The sequence below is a fragment of the Hyaena hyaena genome, unplaced genomic scaffold (assembly GCF_003009895.1).
Source record: "Hyaena hyaena isolate Hyena2069 unplaced genomic scaffold, ASM300989v1 scaffold_560, whole genome shotgun sequence".
Taxonomy (NCBI): Eukaryota; Metazoa; Chordata; class Mammalia; order Carnivora; family Hyaenidae; genus Hyaena; species Hyaena hyaena.
The window spans coordinates 235555-250488 of NW_024081192.1; the positions used below are offsets into that span (position 1 = coordinate 235555).

At 58.8% G+C, this 14934-nt stretch overlaps 2 protein-coding genes across 3 annotated transcripts; one reads left to right on the top strand and one right to left on the bottom strand.

The window, feature by feature from the left end:
- The first annotated feature begins 178 nt into the window (after positions 1–178).
- Positions 179–6894, top strand: LOC120248005 (solute carrier family 26 member 10-like). Its single transcript, XM_039256162.1, has 16 exons — positions 179–521; positions 998–1108; positions 1653–1810; positions 1986–2150; positions 2406–2558; positions 3290–3372; positions 3522–3669; positions 3796–3909; positions 4627–4704; positions 4795–4890; positions 5683–5799; positions 5940–5973; positions 6053–6135; positions 6223–6277; positions 6388–6494; positions 6811–6894. Exons 1-16 carry the CDS (start codon positions 179–181, stop codon positions 6847–6849), a joined length of 1884 nt encoding a protein of 627 aa, XP_039112093.1. The 3' UTR covers positions 6850–6894.
- B4GALNT1 (beta-1,4-N-acetyl-galactosaminyltransferase 1) lies at positions 6042–14719 on the bottom strand. 2 transcript variants are annotated; one of them, XM_039256161.1, is made up of 11 exons: positions 14400–14719; positions 13573–13791; positions 12871–13032; positions 12643–12749; positions 12133–12173; positions 11402–11582; positions 9822–9929; positions 9504–9694; positions 8821–8961; positions 8344–8584; positions 6042–7755 (listed from the first exon to the last, which is right to left on the bottom strand). In XM_039256161.1, exons 2-11 carry the CDS (start codon positions 13788–13790, stop codon positions 7538–7540), a joined length of 1608 nt encoding a protein of 535 aa, XP_039112092.1. In that variant the 5' UTR covers position 13791; positions 14400–14719; the 3' UTR covers positions 6042–7537. The 2 variants fall into 2 exon arrangements, with proteins under 2 accessions (XP_039112092.1, XP_039112091.1); XM_039256160.1 differs by having other exon boundaries at positions 9831–9929; positions 14400–14476.
- Between the last annotated feature and the right edge of the window lie 215 nt (positions 14720–14934).

Consider the following 14934-nt stretch of genomic DNA (forward strand, 5'->3'; position numbering starts at 1 on the left):
ACGCCTAACATAAAGACTCCCTCTCCCGAAGCCTTTGCTCTCTCCCGGCCGTTGAAGGTCCCCAAGAGAGGGCGCCCTCCGGGGCCGGATTGGACCCAGCTTCGTGGAGGCGGGACTCGGGGCTAGCGGGTGGAGGGGTATTTAAGACTAGGCGGGGTTGGAGGTGGCCAAGGGCAAAATGAGTGGGCTACCGGCCGCCAGGACTTGCCCGGGCCTGGGAGAGGCCTCCGACCTTAGGTTCCCTCTGGGCGCCAAGTTCAGGGAACCTCTCACCGAGGCTCGGTTCCAGCGACTCTTCGGGGACGCAGAGCAGGCACCGGAGCTACTCGCGGAGCCCCGCTCATCCCGACTGTGCGGACGGTGGAGGCGGTGGGCCAGCGCTTGCTCCGGACCGGGGGCGTGGCGCCTGCTGCAGGCGCGGCTGCCCCCGCTGCGCTGGCTGCCCCGCTACAGCTGGCGGGCCTGGCTGCTCGGGGATGCCGTGGCCGGGGTGACCGTGGGCATCGTGCACGTGCCCCAGGGTGAGCGGCCCTAACACTATCCTGTCAGGGGGCCCAGGCTCTGGAGGGCACGGAGCGGTGCAGGGGCTCGGCCCCTGGGAGCGAGGGCCCGGTTAGTGTGGCCGAGGGTTCGAAGACCTGAGACCAAGCTCTGGGTAAGGACTGCGGAGCTGCATCAGATCCCCTCCCCCCAGCCCCCTTTATTTGCGCAATTCTTCCAGAAGTCTTGGACACGTTCCGGGTCAGGGAACTGGAGAGAGGCACCACACCTGCCCCCTACTCCCCCGCGGACTGGGCCGACACGGATCTGTGACCCTGTCCGCCCCACGACCTCCCACGGAGGCCTGTTAACCCCTAGGTTCCCTCGTGTAGCACGATTTAGCGTCTCCATGCCAGCCTCTAAGAGTATGGGAAGAGGACGGAGTCCTGGACGCTAGTCACCTTCCCCGAATCCCATACACAGACCCCGGAGATCATCCCTTCCATTTCTCACACAGGCATGGCTTTTGCCCTCCTGACCTCCGTGCCTCCAGTGTTCGGACTCTACACTTCTTTCTTCCCCGTCCTCATTTACACCTTGCTGGGTACTGGGAGACACCTGTCCACGGGTGAGTGACCCAGTGACTCCTCTCCTCCGTGGGGGTGAGAATGGACGGGGGTTTGAGACATCGGTTCTCGTAAGCTCCTTAGTTCTTAGTCCCCTCCCCCCCCCTTCTTCCCCTCCGCCCCTGTGGCTACCCTGCCAGGAACCTCGGACTTGGGCAAAGCTTGCTGGGGGTGCTGAGTGGGTGCGGAGAGAAGGGAGTTTCCTCGGAACTTTTCTTCCCTCGTGAAATCTGGTTTCAATGAACACCTCCGGGGCTTGGAAGAGGGGAGAAGAGATGAGCGGTCACGCGAAGGAGCGCGCAGCCCGCGGGCGGTGATGCAGTTAGAGGGCAGGTTTTGCCCGCCGGTGCGCCCTTCTTTCCCCACTCACCGCCGGCTCCGCGCTGCCGCGCCGGCCCTCGGCCCCGCGGGCTTCACACGAGCGGCAGCCTTCCCGGAGAGCGGGGTCTGACTGCTGCATCCCAGCCCCGAGGGCGCGAAGCCTGGACAGCCGCCCCGCCCCAGGCGGCGCAGCTGGTGATCTCTGCGTTTGTCCCCCGGCCCTAGGGACTTTCGCGGTACTCAGCCTCATGACGGGCTCTGCGGTGGAACGGCTGGTGCCCGAACCCCTCGGGGGTAACCTGAGCGGAATCGAGAGGGAACAGTTGGACGCTCAGCGTGTTGGGGGGGCTGCGGCCTTGGCCTTCGGCAGCGGGGCGCTGATGGTGAGCGAAGACCCTGGGGGACCCATACTGGGGTCTCGGGGGAACTGGGCCAGGGGAGGGGGAGGGACAAGCGTCATGCGCGGGTCTAGGCGGGAAGGGTGCGCGGGGACGCTGGCGCGCTGCGCTCCGGCTAGTCCGCTCCTCCTGTAGTGACTGCGCATCTTCTCCCCTGCAGCTGGGCATGTTCGCGCTGCAGCTCGGCGTCCTGTCCACCTTTCTGTCGGAGCCGGTGGTCAAAGCGCTGACCAGCGGGGCCGCGCTGCACGTGCTCGTGTCCCAGCTGCCGAGCCTTTTGGGGTTGCCCCTCCCGCGCCAGATTGGCTGCTTCTCTCTCTTCAAGGTGGGGGTGGAGAACAGCCGAGAAGCGGCTTCTAGCGGTCCTGGGAAGAGGGAAACCGGGAAGGAAGGACGGCGAGTGGAGGGGTAGAGGGAGACGGGGGCGGAGGAAAGGAGATCAGAACCACGTGGCTGAATGAGGGGCGATGCGTACACTGAGGCCCCGACGGGAGCCGGGAGGCCTTGCCTTGACCGGGTGGGTCGGCTCCGAGGGCAGTCGACCCGGCCCCGGGCCCTCGATCACCGCCCCTGCCCGCAGACGCTGGCCGCCGTGCTGACCGCGCTGCCCCGGAGTAGCCCGGCCGAACTGACCATCTCGGCACTCAGCCTGGCGCTGCTCGTGCCGGTCAAAGAATTGAACGTGAGATTCCGAGACAAGCTCCCCACCCCGATCCCAGGGGAAATCGTCATGGTGAGGCTGGCTCCAGGGTCGCGCGCGGTCCCCTGAACTACACAGACCTTGCCGGTCGGGTAGAGCTGGCCGCTGTCGCCCCCTCGTGGAATGCAGCGAGCTTACGGAGAGAAGTCCTGTGCACACATGTTTTCCAGGCCTCTTCCCAGAACACTTTGACCCTTCAGAATCCCCCACCCACACGGGCCTACATCTTTGGCCGAGCCTCTTCTAGACCTCTTAGAATGCCTTCTTCCTGCCTACAGCGCTCCCTTGCGGTGTCGCTCGCCACAGCACCTCCACTCCTCTCCTAGCGCCCGGTCCTTCCCTGTAATTCACTGTTTCTCTCCCTTCCCACGCCCACCTACATTTCTCTCTCCCCCCAACTAAACGAGTGTTCCACATCTCCACCCATACGGCGTAGATCCCTAGATATATCCCAGCTGTCCTACTTAGGATGGCTGGATGTACTTCCTGATATCGACGATCCCTCATGGGAGCAGAGCCCTTCTCCCTTCCTCTGGTCCATCTCTTACAATAGCCTCAAGTATACCTCATTCCTTTCCCATCCCCACTCTCCTTCACTCTAAATCGGCTGCCAGGCACCCCTTCCAAACACACACCAAATCCCCTGGTTGCTGGATCCCTGCAAACACCTAATGCTGCCTTTTAATCCTCTCTCATGTGAAGCTTTTTTCTAGCCTCTTCCAGGAAGTGCATCTCCTGCCGTGCTTTAATTTGCTTTTTCCTAGGTGCTTCTGGCCTCTGTGCTCTGCTTCACCTCTTCCCTGGACACAAGATACAACGTCCAGATTGTGGGGCTGCTGCCTGGGGGGTAAGAGAGAATCAAGACACCAGCCTGCTATTCTCAGATTTCTCCCACCCAACACCTCCTCTTGGCCTGCGCCACCCTATTTTCTCTTTCTTCCCTATATCCTTCTTATACACAGCTCACCCTCGCCATGGATCCCTCTCTCTCTGCAGATTTCCCCAAGCCCATCTTCCCAACCTGGCTGAGCTGCCCAGGATCCTGGCTGACTCACTGCCCATCGCACTGGTTACTTTTGCTGTGTCCGCCTCCCTGGCCTCCATTTACGCAGACAAGTATAGCTACACTATTGACTCCAACCAGGTGTGACTCTGGTTGAGGACCCCAGTTGCATTCAGGAGACAACTCCCTAATCCCCTGTCTCCTGCACCCCCCCCCCGCCCCCTGCCCTTGCCTCTCCCTCCTCCTCATCGGACTGCACACCTCCAGGAGCTCTTGGCACACGGCATCTCCAACCTCATCTCCTCCCTCTTCTCCTGCTTTCCCAACTCTGCCACATTGGCCACCACCAGCCTACTAGTGGATGCCGGTGGGAACACACAGGTAAGAGCAAGCCCTTGGGTGGAGCATGGGGGTGGGGGTTAGGTTGGGGTGGTGGTGGAGAAACAGGTGGAAGACTGATAGACAGATACCTGGGGGCAGCTGTGTAGAGGAGAATGGGAATTTGTGAGGGAGAATGAATGAGGGCGTGGGGGCGTCTAGGTAGGAGAGATAGAAGATAGCAAGGCTCCACTAAGCCCTTGGTAGACTCTAAGCGCTGAAAAAGTTTACGGTGTCCCGTATGTAGTTCACAATAAGAACAATCCTGAACTGTAAAATAAATGTGAAAGACAAAATTCTGACTCCCCCTGCTCCATGAGGACGTTTTCTTTTAAAAAGAAATATCACATATGAAAGTCTCCCGCTAATACTTCTGCTGTCCTACTTTGCGGGTGCCCTACGAATGTGGCTCCCCTGATTTTAGGGTAATCCAACAGCGGCTTTTAAGATGGACACAGGCTACACAAATAGGGAGATTGAACTATGTCTAAGTAGAGACTGGTGAATGGTAGGCATTTAATTGGGAGACGGGAAAGACGGGTGGGAGAGGCAGAGTACCCAGAAGGGAGGTGAAGACTGAGGAATATCTTCATGGAAGGGGATTTGGAAGGAGGCAGACTTCCAAGGAAGACGAGGCAGAGTGAGGCAGGGAGACCGGCTCTCACACAGGGGTGAGTGAGGCTCCCTTCCTTCTCTGCGTCCATCCCTCCTTCTTTCTAGCTGGCTGGTCTCTTCTCCTGCATAGTCGTCCTGTCAGTACTGCTGTGGCTGGGGCCCTTCTTCTACTATCTGCCCAAGGTGAGGAACAGAGGAGGCATGGGAGTGGCTGGGAGGGGTGGCTATATTCGAGGACATCGGGGCAGTCAGCTTGCCTCCTCTGCCCCCAAGGCTGTCCTGGCCTGCATCAACATCTCCAGCATGCGCCAGATGTTCTTCCAGATGCAGGAACTTCCACAACTGTGGCGCATCAGCCGCATGGACTTTGTGAGAAGTGGTAGCATTACCTCCCGGATTGCCCCCTCCTACTTCCCAGCATCCCCAGCTTCTGCCCTGCATCTGAGCTAATTGTCCTGGTCCTAAATTCTACAGCTTTCCTCCCCTGCCCCCAACATGCATACCTCCTAATCCCATTACTCAGAGACAAAGTGGAGGGCAGGGTTTGAACGCCTTCAGACTGGGGAGATATCTGTAACTCCCCAGCTGTGCTGCAAGGTCTGGGGTGATCCCATTTGGTGTATATCCCTTGTTGGGTCAATCTTGCACCTTCTGTCATTCTTTCTACCTTCTCTTGGGCCATCCCTCCATCTCATTTGTCCTGGCAGTCACTGCCCCCTCCCCCCGCCCCCACGTCCTCTTTCCCTAGCAGCCATGGCCTGGCATTTCTTCAGGGCATTTCACTCCCACCCATGTCCTGCAGGCTGTATGGATGGTCACGTGGGTGGCTGTAGTGATCCTGAGTGTGGACCTGGGCCTGGCCGTAGGCGTGGTCTTCTCCATGATGACTGTGGTCTGCCGCACCCAGAGGTGGGAGTAGAGATGAGAGGAGTCAGGAAGAAGGGTGGGGAGAGAACAGATGCTTGGGGTGACTCTCCAGCCAGGTCAGGCTGGGAATCTGACCCCAGCTTCCCGCCCAGGGTGCAGTGCCTGGCACTTGGACTTGCTGAGGGGACGGAGCTCTACAGGCCACTCAGAGAGAGCCACAAGGTGGGTGGGCGACAGACAAAGAGGGAAGGGAAGATTAGACCCAGATGTTTTTCTGACCCTCTGACATCTTAGCTCCTCAAGGTCCCAGGACTCTGCATCCTGAGATACCCAACACCACTCTACTTTGGGACACGTGGGCAGTTCCGCCGCATCCTGGAGGGGCACCTGGGGCTTGGAGAAGGAGGCAAGGTGAGACGCTTGGTCAAAGGGGAGTGTGGCTTCTCTGGGAGTAGGAGGCAGGCAAGGCTTCTGGAGGGGATCACTGTGCTTAATGGGTGCAAGTTCATGCTTGTGTCTTGGAGGTGGTAACTGCCCTTCTCTACCCACAGGACACTCCAGAGCTAGACGGCCCACCTGATGCAGGTGAGATGGGATGACGAGGAAGGAGATTTGGGTGTGACCTGTGGAGGCATCTGGGTACTCCTGCCTTCTCCCATCCTAGTTGCTGAGCCTGTCAGAGTGGTGGTCCTAGACTGCAGTGGTATTACCTTTGCGGATGCTGCTGGGGCCAGAGAGGTGGTACAGGTGAGGGACGGGGTAGGTTGAGGAGAAAGTCTTTATCCCATGCATACCCTCTGAGATGGGATTTAACCCCCCGCCCCACCTCCGCAGCTAGCCAGGCGATGCCGAGATGCCGGGATCCACCTTCTCCTGGCTCAGTGTAATGGTGAGAGGTGTGGAGGGCCTGGAGGCGGGGGAATGGCTGGACGCTTGGGGGAGGGAAAAAGACACAGTGTGGACTTAAGATCTAAGAGGCTGACCAGCCTTTCTACACAGCCTCAGTGCTGGGGACACTGACCCAGGCAGGACTCTTGGACAGAGTGACCCCAGAGCAGCTGTTTGTGAGCGTCCAGGATGCAGCTGCTCATGCCCTGGAGAGACTGGTGAGGGGGCAGTAGCAAGAGGAGTGAGATCCAGGAGGTGCGGGGTAGAGCAAGTGGCATGTGAGTCAGTGGCTGAAGATCTGGGCAGAGGGTTTGGGGAAGGGGGCAGAGAAGGAAGCTGGGGGAGGAATGTGGGGTGGGGGAATGAAATGATTAGTCCATTTAAGGCTAAGCCAAGGAGACTGGGCCCAGCTCCACATGAACTGAGGAGCCAGAGTTTCAAAGTGGGGTGGTGTGCCCCTCAGTGGGCTGCCAAGTGCTGAGGGATGGAGGAGGGCACCTAATCTATTCCTGACATGTCCCCTCTCCTTTCCAGGAGCCTCCTGGCCCAAAGACGTGCACAGTGTGGGTCTGACCTGGTCATTTGGAATGTGGAGGGCCCCAACAATATGTGTGTGAAGAATCCCCTCACTTCATGCAACTAATAAAGCCAAGAGCCTCTGGGGTTCATGAAGTGGGTCTGGGTGTCTGCACACCGACCCTTGGTGCCCCTTCTCCATGCCCACAGCATCGCAGAGACACAACTAAAAATGGCTTTCACTTGTGTGTTCACCGGCCCCCACACCCCCTCTGGAGTCACTGGTTCTCTCCTTGGGGGTGGGGCTGGAACCAGTGCATAGAGTCCTGGATCCAGAGATGGGGGGCACAGCCCTGGGAATACACATTGGGGGCTTCCCCACCCCCTCAGTCCCAAGGAAATGAGAGTATTTCCATTTTAGGTTCTTAGAGTCCCCATGGGCTTTTTGGCACTTAGAAAGTGACCCCCCCACTTCCTGCCCCATGAGAAGAGGGTTGCAGGGAGGACTTGGCACTGGCCGTGGGATGAGTTATGGCTCCATCACATCCCTGGGCACTCACAGAAAGGAGGAGTGTCACCAGGACAAGCCCCTATTTGGGATCAGATTTTGAAGGGGATCAGGGACAGTCAGTGGAGTAGTCACTGGGCACTGGGGTTTGCTAGAAATTCCTGGGGTTTGTTAGAAATTCCTGGCAGGGACAAGGAGGCAGGCCCAGCCTGACAGTTTGAAGGCCCCAAGGGACCATCATTCCGCAGTCATGCACTGCAGCCGGTGTTTGAAGAAGAGTAGGCGATGTTTGGCCACCTGACTTTCGTCCAGTGATCCTGGGTAACGGTACCGGGCATAAGTCTCTGCCCCCACATCCCTTGACGTCCAAGGCAGCTTCAACTTAGATGCATGATCCACAACGACGTCTGAGCAGGAGCCCACCCGCAGGGAACCAAGCCCATCTAGGAAGAATTCTGGGAGTGGAGGGAAGGGGGGTACATGATGAAGCATCTGAAGGCTGCAGAAGGCCAACCCATATGGGAGAACGGAGAGTTGGGGTATGGGAGCTGCACATGCAAAGCCTCTTTTTCTGAGGGCCTTGGGCTACTAATTAATTCATTTGGGTCCTAGTTTTACTCTTATGTAAAATGAAGTCAGCATCCTTACTTTGTGCTTTGAGAACATACCCCCATCCTCCCCAACACAGGCCCAAATGTTCAATAAATGCTAATAGGCTGCTCCAGGAGTGTGGTCTGAGCCAGGCAAAGCGGCTGGGACTGGATTAAAGGTGGCACTGACACTGGTGGGGAAGTTAAAGGCTGATCCAGTAGCTGTGCTGGGCTTGGATGTTCATAGGGTGTGCGGGCCAGGAGGCAGGGAGCCCTGTCTCTTGCCAGGGCGCAAGTCTTGGTAAATTTTAGCACAACTCTCCAGGGGCCCCGGGTGCCAGCCGAAGGCTCCACTGGGGTGGGCGTAGGAGTAGCCGCTGCCTTTGGAGTCTCGCCCAGCGCCCCGCGGGGTCTCTGCGGGGCCGGGCCGGGCCGGGAGGGGGCGCCACTCACCCAGATGCGCCACGCGGCTGAGCCGCGGGTCGAAGCCGACCTCGCGCACCTTGTCGGTGCGCGCCAGGAAGAAGTTGACCACGCCGTCGGTGACCACGCAGCCTGGAAAGCCGACGAGCTCGTGGTGGAAGCCGCGCCTTTGCCGCAGGCAGTTCCCGCGGCCTGGCGCGCCGGGTTCCACGCTCAGCAGCTGCCGGTAGGTAGTGGCGAAGCCGGAGATCTCGCGCACCGCGCCCCCGACCTGCGGGGAGTGGGAGGCCGGCTCCAGGCGGGACCCAGACTGCCGCGAGCTGCCCCTCCCTCGGGCGGGTCCCCGGCCGCGTCCTCTTCCGCTCCACCCCTGCAGGACCCAGATCGTCCCCCAGGCTCGTCCTCTGTCCGTCCCGGGGCCGGCCGCTCTAGGCCGGGTCTCCCCCGCGGCTGCCGCAGCCTGCTGGAGTCCCCCCTTCTCCCACCCCGCATTCCGCGGTCGCTTACCAGGTCCAGCGGCGTCCGCTCCAGCACGTCCACAAGCCTCTCCAGCCGCGTCCTCGCCGTGAAGACAAAGTCGTCGTCCACCCACAGGACGTACTTGGTGGTTACTTGGGATACAGCCAGGTTCCGGCCTGCGAACCAGCCCTGGAGGCAGGGTATATACAGTTAGCGAGGCTGTAGAGATAGGACATAACCCCCCTGCCACCTTTCCTTCTCTCTCCCGACACCTCTCTAAACTTTCTTGTACCTACGAATGGCTCAGAGCTAGGCCAAAAAATGCAGTTTCCCACTGCCAGGAGTAATGAGTCCGTGTTCTGGGGGAGGGTCTTAGAACGCATTTAATTTATACGTGCATTCATTCATTCATTGATCCATCCATCCATCCATCCATCCATCCACCCATCCATCATTTATTGAGCGCTCCCTAGGTGCTAAGCACATTTTAAGGATGCAGCGCAAATAAGATAGGAACGATTCCTCCTCCCACGGAGCTTATTCAGTTCCAGGCAACGCCGTGTTTAACAGCCACCCCAGTAATTCTGAGGCACACGTAGTCCTGGAATCAATACTCCTGTGACTTCAGACAGAGGGCGCGCCTCTCTCTCTCTCTCTCTCTCTCTCTCTCTCTCTCTCTCTCTCTCTCTCGGCGCCCTCTGGCGCGCGGTTCAGCCTCGCTGGCTGCGCACCTTGCCAAAAGGCATGAGATAGTGCTCGATGTGGGGGCCACTAATGCTCTCTGGCTTGTCGCTGTCGTCCGCGATGACCACGGTCACCGTTGGGTAGAAGCGGCGGATGCTGGCGATGAGCGCCCGGAGCCGATTGTAACGAAGGAAAGTCTTCGTGGCGATCGTGACCAGGGCGCTGATGTTGTACTGGGCTGGGAGTGAGGGGCAAGGGTTAGGTGCAGAGAAGGAGAGTGGGAGTGAGGAGCAGGAAAACATCTCCCAAGGTCCCCCTCTCCCAGCTTCTCCCCACCAGGCCTGGATTTAGGTCCTTGAACGCACCAGCCTCACCTCCCTGGGGTAGAGACCCAGGTGGGTACAGCCGAGGGTTGGGTGGGTGTCTTATGCGGATGGTAAAGGCGGCCTCATGTCCCTCCGTGGAGAACCGGACTGGGAAGAAAGGACACCAGATGTGGTCCCTAAGGCTGGGACAACATTGCCTTTTCAGTAAATCACTATTTAAGTGCCTACTCTGCGTACCACTTTTCCGGGCCCTGGTTGACAAGAATGCAAGGTTTCTACATCCATGGTGCTAACACTCTAATGGGTGGGAGACAGAAAACAAAAGATTTGATTTTTTTTTTTTAATTTCTGAGAGAGAGAGAGAGAGACAGCGTGAGCAGGGGAGGGTCAGAGAGAGAGGGAGATACAGAATCTGAAACAGGCTCCAGGCTCTGAGCTAGCTGTCAGCACAAAGCCCCACGCGGGAATCAAACCCACAAACCATGAGATCATGACCTGAGCTGAAGTTGGACACTTAACCGACTGCCATTCAGGTGCCTCAAGATTTGATTAAAAAAAAAAAAAGATTTAATTAAAAGCTAACCTTTAGGGGCGCCTGGGTGGCTTAGTCGGTTAAGCGTCCGACTTTCGCTTAGGTCATGATCTCGCGGTTCGTGGGTTCGAGCCCCGCATCGGGCTCTGTGCTGACTGCCAGCTCAGAGCCTGGAGCCGGTTTCAGAGTCTGTCACTCCCTCTCTCTCTGACCCTCCCCTGCTCACGCTGTCTCTCTCTCTCGCCTAGAAATAAATAAAACATTTTAAAAAAATTAAAAAAAAATAAAAGCTAACCTTTATTGAGCATTTAATATGTGGCAGGTACTTTTTAAGTTACCTTAAATATATGAACTCAATCTTGACAAGCCCTATAAGTAGATTCCTGCTACAGAAAAAGGCATAGAGAAATTAAGTAAGTTGTCTACATTTACACAACTCTTAAGCAACAAAACTGAGATAGGAACCTAGTCACTTCGGTTCTAGGCTAAGTAAATAAAATTCAGATACTGGCAAGCATTGAATGGAAAATAAAGCAAGTAATTGGATAGTGAAGAGGAGACATCTGAGCTGAGATTCAAATGACAAGAAGGAGCCAGCCATGCAAAAATCTGGGGGAAGAGCATTCTAGGCAGAGGGAACAGCAAGTGCAAAGGCCCCAAAGTGGGAGCAGATTTGGTGTAGCCAGTCTTGGAGAGAAGCAGGAGGGCCCTGTTGTGCTCTTTTGCTAGAGGAGAAACAGGAGCTCTGGGGGATGAAGCCCCTTGCCCTCCAGTAAGTGGTGGTTTGGGAATAGAGTTTGAGCCTTCTGGCTCCTGGGGCAAGTCACTTCCTGGGGCCCCCATGGTTGGCCTGAAGGGGGACACACCCAAGGCTCGGGTTTCCCTTTGGCCTCCTCTGGCCCCAGATGAACAAAGGCCCCTTCTCTCCCTCCATGGCCCTGCTGGCCTAGCTGAAATGCCCATTGTGTGACTGGGCAGCTCTGGCCATTGCCTGAGTATCTCCCACACCCTCTGCCATTTGCCCGATTCAGCCTTTCTGGGCTCTCTGTCCACCCAGCTCACCCCTGCCTCCACCCAGACCTCACACCTGTGTCTGCTGTGTTTGCCTGGTAACTTCGGCTGCTATAAGTGACCAGTTGTAGCTGCCGGTTGAGTTGGTCCAGCCCTGGGCTGGCGAGGGTCAGATCAGGCTGCCCCTCTCCAGTGAGAGTCACTCCTGTCACTTCCCCTGCCACGTCCCAGGTGCCCAAGGAGGCAGTCAGGTTCACCTGGGAGAGGGAGTTGGAGAGGACAAGGTTAGGCCTCAGACCTGCCTCTTGACTCTCTGGTTCCTCCATCCCTCCGTTGGCAGCCCTGTCTCCCTCCAGCATCCCCCCCCCCAAGTTTATTTATTTATTTTGAGAGAGAGAGAGGGAGAGAGAATCTCAAGCAGGCTCCATGTTGTCAGTGCAGAGCTCCACACAGGGCTCTCAATCCCAGGAACTGTGAGATCATGGCCTGAGCTGATACCAAGAGTCAGTCGCTTGGGGCGCCTGGGTGACTCAGTAGGTTAAGTGTCCAACTTTGGCGCGGCTCATGATCTCACAGTCCATAGTTCTCACCCCGCGTCAGGCTCTGTGCTGACAGCCTAGAGCCTGGAGCCTGTTTCGGATTCTGTGTCTTCCTCTCTCTCTGCCCCTCCCCTGCTCTCGCTCTGTCTCCTTCTCTTTCAAAAATTAATCAACATAAAAAAAAAAAAAAGAGTCGGTTGCTTAACCTACTAAGTCTCCTGGGCGCCCTTCCATCCTTAATGCCCACCTGGCCTCCCCAGCCTCTCACCTGGTAAAGGTCCTGACCAGAAGCTGCCTGCAGGCTCAGCCCTGGGAGGAAGGAGAGGGAATCAGAATCCCAGACAGCTTTGAATTCTTCCTCATTTTCTCTTCTCTCTTTCACCCCACACAGCACAGACCTTCTCACTCATCCTTCTGTGTTGAGGCCACAGCAGGGCACATTTGGGGACGCAGCCTAGAGTAACTGAGTTTTCACTCCTTTCCGTCAAAGCAATAGCTCTTTATGGCTCGACCCACCTATCCACCTAATCTTTGGTCAGTCGGCAAAGAATAGATTCTTTCTTCCAAACCTCTCCGGTTACAGTCAGCTGCAGTTCCGGACAGCCCTAGAGTTCCTTCTGTCCAAACCTCCTGCCTCAGGAACCCCCTTCTGCCCTCAAATCCTGCCTTCATCAGAAGCTCCCTGCCCCCTATTCCAATCTTCCTTAGCTCTTCCTCACCCAGCCTTGAACTCTGCCACCCCCACAGTGGCTTAGGCCATCCCCCAGGCCCCCCACACCTGGCACCAAGATGCTCCGGAGGGGCTGGACTTCCACACCCTGCAGGGGGTACTGAAGAGGGGAGTTGGCAGGGGCTATGAGCAGCTGGTCCGCAGCCGACTGGCTCCTGGCAGTGGAGGACAGAGAAGGAATCAAGGGCAGAAGGGTTCTCCTTCCTGTCACACCCTCCCTCCAGGCCTCCCACGGCCCACCCTCCTCAGAGACCTGCCCTCTTTTCCAGCCGGTACCTTGAAAGGAAGGCCTGGAACTCCTGCTCCCTGGAGGCAGAGGCAGCCCTCAGCTCCTCGGGGTCAAAGGCCTTGGTGAGGTCAGTTGCCCGGACCTGCCTTTGGAAGGGGAAACGAAGGCTCCCTCCACTGGCCTCACAACTGCAGTTCCCAAACAGCAGCCTGGAGGGGAGATGAGGGGTCATCCGAGCCCAGCTCCGTACACCCCGCAAAATATTAACACAGCACCCCACACCTTGCCCTTCAACCCTGCCCACCCAAGGTCTGTCCCCTTAAACACTGCTCTTCACATAGCCCCCAGGAGTGGAGACCACCCCCGGTGTGATGACCCATCCCCTAAATCTGGATTTTACAGAGGCATAGAGGAGGGCTAGTTGCTAGGATTTCAGAGCCTTCCTCCCACCATTCAGGACCCCACCTGGACTTTTTTTTCCCACGTGGACATCAGAAAGCCTTTCAGGCTCTCCTCTGCCTGCACACCCCCCACCCCCACCCCCATCACCATGACACGGTTCAGGGAGGAGAGATTTTTTTTTTCCCTCGACCTAAGATTCAGAAGCAGCCCCCCCCCCCCCCACCTCTCCCCTCCCTCAACCAGTCAGGAGAGCCGAGGCTTCAGAGCTCAACAGTGCAGGAAACGAAAGCTCCCCCCGCCCCCTCCCTCCCCCGCCGGTGAGTGCCGCCGCCGCTCCTGGCACTCACCCCACCACTTGCTCCTTTATCCTGACCGGGATGTGTGCATAGCGGGGCTCGGGCGCAAGGTCTGGCAGCTCTGGTCTGGAGGGGCCCTGCAGGGGCGCCCACAGCGCAAGAGGTGCCCGGAGGCCCGGAGCGTCCCGGGTGCTCACGTACAGGAGCCCCAGCGAGGCGCAGGCGAGCAGCAGCACGAGCACGCAGAGGGCCCGGCGGCCCAGCCGCATCCTGGAGGGCGGGAGGGGCGGGAGGGGCGGGAGGGTGAGAAAGGTGCGGAGGGGAGGCGCGGGCTGGGTCCCTCGAGCCTCGTGGTTCCGGAGGCTCGGGTCAGCTCCCCGGAACGCTCTCCACATCGCGGCGCGCTAGGATTTGCACAGCGAATCGCTCCCCCGGCCCTCCTCCCTTCACTCTCGGGGCCTCGGTGTCTCGGCCTCCTTTCTTCTCGCCCTCTCCCGCATCTCGGTTTCCTCTCACGCCCGAGGCCCGGCATCTTGATGCAGGAGAGCTTTGCATGCGGCGGTTTCCTCGCGGCCGCGTGCAAGGAGGAGTGCACTGCTTTCTCAGAGCAGCGGATGTCCCCAAGCCCGCCGCCCCCTGGCCCGCGCATCCCCCACCCCTCGGTCGGAGCATCACCTGGCACCCAGTGGGCTGCACCGGGCGGCTCTACACCTTGCTTGTCATGAAAAATGCAGAATCACGCCCGCGCTGCTGGATGCCCCCGGCGGAGGTGACCGCGCCAGTGGCCTCGGGAAGCTTGTGCGGGGGACCGTGGGGGACCGGCGAGCGCGCCGCCTCCCGCCTCCAGCTCGGGCCCCTCATCCCGCCCGAGCACTGACCTGTCTAAAGCTCTGAGGCCGCCACAAGATTTCGGTCCGGGCTGCGCCAGGCTCTCAGCCCCGGCCTGGGGGTCTTCATGGGGCTGGAGGCGGCCTGATCGCGGAACCGGGCGTGAGCCTGGGTCGGGGGGATCCTCCTGCTTCTCGGGCTCGCCCAACCCCTCCCGCCTTCGGACGCTCGGGGCTTTGTAGACCGCGCTGTGGGGTGGGTGGTTCTGGGCGTTTCCTGTGGGGGTGGAGAGCAGAGTTGAGAAAGCGCTGCACCCCAGCTCCGGAAACAAAGCCGGGGGTTCCCGGCACCCTGTCCCCCTTGGCGGGCGGGGAAGGGCTCAGGCCGCCGCCGGGTTGTTCAGATCGCCGCGCCGAGCGGTTCGGCTCCCGGGCTCATTGCGGCGGAGGCTCTGGCTACGCGCGGAGAAAGCGAGCGCCCGGGCGCCTTCTCGTGGGCGCAGAGGACATTGCGGGAGCGCAGCGAGAAGGTCCTTCTCCCGACCCTCCCAGCCCTTTGCTGGCAAACCTGGCATCTCAACAGCCT